Raw genomic sequence first — 6,139 nt, 5'->3', positions numbered from 1 at the left:
TTCCAGAATTTAGTGTAAACATCAGGATGATGCATCTCACACCAGCTTCTCTGCTGAGTATTGCTTCATTTCCTCCCAGGTAACGAGCACAGGGGCGGATTGGCCATCTGGCAATTCTGGCAAATGCCAGAAGGACCGGACCATTTTTTTAAATGTGGGCCGGTCAGTTTTTTTTTTTTTTTAATATGTATTGTTTTTACATGCAGGCAGCTTTTATCTCTTGCAAGATGTGAATATTATGATGATGATGATGATGATAATAGTAATAATAATAATAAATGTTAAGCATTTGGCCCAATCGGCGACGGCCGGCTGGTTTCGAGATGGGCCGACCCAATCCGATCCAATCAGAGGTTACGCGGACGTAATCAAAATCTGGCAAGAATGTCAAACAGTAAGTGCAACACAAGCTAATTGTCAGACACTTGGTCAGAGTCAGAGATGGACCGTAAAAAAGGAAAGGCGGTGCCGAAAAGCTCCGAGAAAGCAAAAAAAAAAAAAAAGGCTCTAAAATCAGATGCTGCCAAATGCAGAAAATTAACTGAAATGTTCTCGAAAGGTTTAAATTCGGCTGCTGCATCGGAGGACAGTAGCGCGGTAGAGGTAAGAAGAAAACAGAAAAACTATATATCATGAAGGATTTAAAAATGTACAAATCTGCTGGTACACACACACAAATATTGCTGCTTTTTTTTTTTTTTTTGCTATATATTCTATTCCTTTTTGTGCTACTGTTATTACTTAATTGTATTAATGTGTGTTATAGAAGAGTGAATTGCTGCGACGCCTGCTGACAATACAATAAAGCACAGTGACCGCAGAGACCAGCAAGAAGCATGGACACAATGACAGTCAGGCAAGAGTGAGGAACAAGTATAATCACAGACAGCCATACAAACATATTAAAATTGCAGAGTTACAGAGTTAAAATGGATGAGAAGATGTAGAATCAGACAGACAGCGTGTACAATGTCAACATAGAAACAAGGAGAAGCCAACATATAGACAGTGGCAATAAAGAACAACACTGCAGAGAATGACATATATAGTTATTTGTGAATAAAAGTATGCTGAAGTGTTGCTAGTGCTGCATGTCCATTTGTGTGTAAAGGTGTGTGTGTGTGTGTGATACACATTCACAGGTTACTCCTATCATAAGTAATAGCAGACAAACGGTATAAACAGACAGCACACGGACTCTACAAGATTCACACAGATTATTTTTTATTTAGTTTTTACTGTATGTATAAATTTGTTATAAACGGGTTGTTTTTGTTCCAGTCACATACATTAAATGTTTAAATATCTATTACATATGGTACTACTTATATTATTTCACCATCTGTACACCAATATAAGTAGTGAATGTGCGTGTCCGTGGGTGGGGCTGTGTCGGTGTGGTATGGTGGGCTGGTGTGGCTACAGTGCCAGGGCTGAATTTTTGTCCCAGTCCGCCCCTGAACGAGGATGTCATCGTTATTTATTTATTTTTCTGTAACGGCTATTTCCTGTAACAAGTTTTCTGCTGTTGTTGGCAGTTCTTGCATTCAACGATATAAGATAATAAACGTGTCTCACAGACACTTAAAACACTTCAAACATGGTCACAAGTGCCGTGACGAAGATTTCTCCTATGCTTTGTGTTTTTCTTCTTTATTGGACCGTGCCTTCACTTAGAGCAGGTAAATTATGAACTTTTTCGGACTTTATTAGAGTATCTAAGTGGAAGTAAATTTACGCTTTGTATAATTCGGCTTTGTGACAACAGATTAGCTTTGATAACAACTCTATGGTAACTCTAAGTATATTGATATAACAATCCACTAACGCATATTTTATTTCTATTGCAGAGAAACACTCGTTGTATTACATTTATACGGTTTTGTCCAAACCTGTCGATCTGCCAGGCATCTATCAGTTCACTGCTATGGGTCTGCTAGACGACATACAGATTGACTATTACAATAGTGTGGAACAGAGGAAGATTCCCAAACAGACCTGGATGAAAGAGAAAATGCAGGAGGATTACTGGGAAAAAGGCACCCAGTCCAGAAAGAGCAAAGAACAGTGGTTTAATGTGAATGTCGACATTCTGATAAGCCGTATGAATCAAAGTGAATCGGGTAAGAGAAGATGCATCATCATATTATCATATTATTGTCAGTGGCGTAGTTATGGTTTGAACCCGGGTCATACTCCCTCACAAGTTTGTTTGTTTGTTTTGTAAAATGGTCTTTTGTGCTATCATCCATACATGCAAAGTTGGTTAAACATAACTGCAATAAAGTAATAGCCTAGTTAACAATTAGCCTACATGTTAGGATATATGTCATGTATTATATATTATTTAGGCACTTATAGTCTATAGTTTGACAGAATATTCTAATTCAACATTCAGACTTAACTTTTCTGTTATTTCTGTTATTTTAATGTGAAGTATTAATATTGTTGATACTCCAGTTCATCAGGCTCTGAAAGAGCTTTTGTCGCTTAACGCTTAGGTGGCATGGACACTATCGAACTATAAAATGATGTGTGCTAGCTTTTTTCAAAACATCTTAATTCATCTCTATTTCAGATGTTCATGTTCTTCAGTGGAGACACGGCTGTGAAATTGAGCGGCAGGGAGATGAAGTGAAGTTTTCCAAAGGCATTGATGAGTACGCCTATGATGGAGCTGACTTTCTGTCTTTTGATGATAAAGAGTCTCAGTGGGTCGCTCCAGTTGCTGAAGCTCTACCAACTAAGAGAAAATGGGACAGTGTGCCAATCCTAAACCAGTACACCAAAGGATACCTGGAGAAAGAGTGTGTGGACTGGCTCAACAAATTCAGAGAATATGCAAATGAGGAGCTCAGAAATGCCTGTGAGTAAATGAGTTTGTGTTTGTTGATAATCTACAGCTGTTATGGACAGATAACTCACTGGTAAACTGACTCCTGTGTTTTCAGCTCCTCCAGAGGTTCATATGCTTCCAAAGAAGGGGATCACTCGTAGGGGGAAAAGTGGGACTGTGGTACAGCGATCCCCTGCCAGTTCTACTGAGGAGAGTCTGTACATATTTTGTACAGGCGTCCCAGAAAACGTAGTGAAGCCAGTGTTTGTGAGAGGGACTATCAGAGACAGATCCAAGCTGAAACTCACCTGTATGGCCACTGGTTTCTACCCCAAAGACATAACACTGAATATTAGGAAATATCGCACATCTCTGCCTGAAGATGATGTTGAATCTACAGGAATCAGACCAAACCATGATGGAACCTTCCAGCTGAGGAAGAGTGTGAAGATCAACGAGCATGAAGAAGCTTATGATTGTATTGTGCTCCACAGAACCTTAAAAGAACCAATTATCATCACATGGGGTAATTAAAGCAGATACACATACAGACAGAAAGATCACTTAATACTGGAATAAAAAGGAATTTTACTTAGTAAACTTTTGCCACTTTTGTTTTTTTGCTTGGAATATCCTTAATTACTCAAAACTTTTTATTTTTTTATTTTCTGTCTTTTTGAATTTGTACAGTATGATTGGAGTTAGGCCCGTTTTACACTGGAAGCATATGTGGGTAAAAGCATTGGATATTTAGCATGCTTTTTAAGCTGTACTTTAAATCATTTTAACATGCTCTGTTTTTGTTTTACACAATGTATGTTTGCTTGCACCCAAATAATCCATTAGAAAATTATGGTTTAAGAGGACTGAAATTTTTTTAATGTGAACAACTTAATTAATCCTACGATGGTGTTTTAGTGCCACATAAAAAAAAAAAAAAAAAATTATGAGATTAAAGTTAAAATGAGATAAAGTAGAAATTTCAAGAATAAAGTCGAAATGTTTCCAGAATAGTCGAAATTACAAGAATAAAGCAGAAATTACGAGAATAAAGTTTAAATGTTTTGAGAATAAAGTCGAAATTATGAGAGTAAAGTTGAAATTATGAGAATAAAGTCAAAATTACAAGAATAAAGTAGAAATGTTTCCAGAATAAAGTCGAAATGTTTCCAGAATAAAGTTGAAATTATGAGAATAAAGTTTAAATGTTTTGAGAATAAAGTTGAAAATTATGAGAATAAAGTCAAAATTACAAGAATAAAGTAGAAATTATGAGAATAAAGTTGAAATGTTTTGAGAATAAAGTAGAAATTTTGAGAATAAAGTCGAAATGTTTCCAGAATAAAGTTAAAATTATAAGAATAAAGTCGAAATTACGAGAATAAAGTCGAAATGTTTTGAGAATTAAGTGAAAATTTTGAGAATGAAGTTGAAATGTTTTGAGAATTAAATAATAGCAGTTAAAGTTATAATATTTTGAGTGTAGCCTGCACATGCAAATGGCCCGGATTGGGAGCACTGGGAGAAGCTGCCAGGCAACCAGAATTGATTAAGTGGGATTATTAACAGAAATCTTACCACATGTCATACTCGCAGGGGACAGTATGCTTGGAAATAATATTTCACATCTTCGATTGCATTCATTAGGCCTATTTAGTGCACCAGCCATCCAATAACAGCAATAAGCTTTGTGGCTTTGGTATTTTTAATATAAAACAAAGTCTCAGCTTTCAAATTCTGTCAGTTTTATAGCGAAATACAAACAATGCAATAATGTGTTTTTATACTCTCTTTAATGAGGTGGGACAGATCGCTCTATTCATGTGAATCAGTCGGCTTTTTGATTACAATGAGACATTAGTTTAATTAAATTATACTGTTTTCTTTGTGAAAATTCCACCACCTACTCCGCAAAAAAATGTCCAATCTTTCATTCCTCACATGTATTTAATTAAAAACAACAATAAAATGGTTAACTGGTATCTAACTCATTAACATTATTTATATTGTTGTCTTTTCTGAGGTATATAAGTGACTATTCACAAGCGGGATTTTTTTTACGATATTATACAGTAAATGTTTGGGAATAAAATTATACATTGCAATATAATCTAACCAATAATCAATACAATCACAATAATTTTGTGCTTTGTTGCTTTTAATATAACACAACTCAGCTTTCAAATTCTGTCTGTTTTATTATGAAATACAAATTATAAATGTATATTTCATCTTTATTTTACGTTTATAGCACAATATAAACATGAAGGAACATCTGAAGGAATGAAAAAAAAAAAACATTACAGACTAATTTAATAAAACAAATGTCTCACTGTAATCGGAAAGACGACTGGATCACATGCTGCTTAAACTGAGGTGAATACAGCGATCTATCATGCTACATTATTGTAATAGATATATTGTTTGACTATTGATTGTTTCACTATAAGCTGACAGATTTTGTAAGCTGAGACTTTGGAAAATCTCCCGGTGCTCCCAGTCCGGGTTATCTGCATGCACAAAAGGCTAGAATATGCTCTCAAAATGTTATAACTTTAATCGCATAATTGCTACAAATTTATTCTCATAATTTTTACTTTATTCTCAAAACATTTTGATTTTATTCTCAAAACATTTTGACTTTATTGTCAAAATATTTTGTGTTTTTCTTGTTATTTCAACTTTATTCTTAAAATGTTTTAACTTTATTCTTGTAATCTTAGATTAATCTTCTTGTAATTTTTTTTTTTTTTTAATGTGGCACTAAAACATCATCATACAATCCAAGTCCAGTCTAAAGAAAATGTCCATGGAATTGGAAGAAGTGGTGCACAACAGAAAACAAACAAACAAACAAAACAAAAAAAAAAATTTAAATGCTTGAATCCAACTATTTTCTCAACTGGATTCAAAAATCAGAAGTGACTTACAGCTCATATGATTGTTTTCTGTACACTGTACAATTTATTCAATTTGAATAAAAGTTTTAGCATCATTTTCATTTTTATATTTATTTGTTCACAGGGTTTTTGTTGACAGGGGTTTTCTAAGTTTCAGCCAGATAGTTTAGTGTGGTTTAGCAGCGGCGATCACTGTTTTATCTCTATAGCAACTGTAGCTTAAATGCGTGTGGCCGCTAACTCTGTTCAGCAGTAAAACCACTTCCTGTTCGTGTTTAAACGAGCCATTTCTCATCATGAGCGCTGTATGTGGCTTCATATATAGATGTGTCCGGTCTATGGTACTGTTGTTCCATTCCTGTTCAAATCGCAGGTCAAAGGTCATTCAATCAATTATTGACAA

At 34.9% G+C, this 6,139-nt stretch overlaps 1 protein-coding gene across 1 annotated transcript; it reads left to right on the top strand.

Moving 5' to 3' along the window:
* Positions 1-1,540: 1,540 nt before the first annotated feature.
* Positions 1,541-3,370, top strand: LOC127162772 (H-2 class I histocompatibility antigen, Q10 alpha chain). Its single transcript, XM_051105621.1, has 4 exons — positions 1,541-1,682; positions 1,851-2,123; positions 2,579-2,866; positions 2,952-3,370. The coding sequence occupies exons 1-4, from the start codon at positions 1,601-1,603 to the stop codon at positions 3,368-3,370; spliced, it is 1,062 nt and encodes a 353-aa protein (XP_050961578.1). The 5' UTR covers positions 1,541-1,600.
* Positions 3,371-6,139: the final 2,769 nt, after the last annotated feature.

Source organism: Labeo rohita, chromosome 3 (genome assembly GCF_022985175.1).
Source record: "Labeo rohita strain BAU-BD-2019 chromosome 3, IGBB_LRoh.1.0, whole genome shotgun sequence".
NCBI lineage: Eukaryota > Metazoa > Chordata > Actinopteri > Cypriniformes > Cyprinidae > Labeo > Labeo rohita.
Note: the sequence above shows the minus strand (reverse complement) of the source record. Positions and strands in the feature narration are given on the sequence as shown.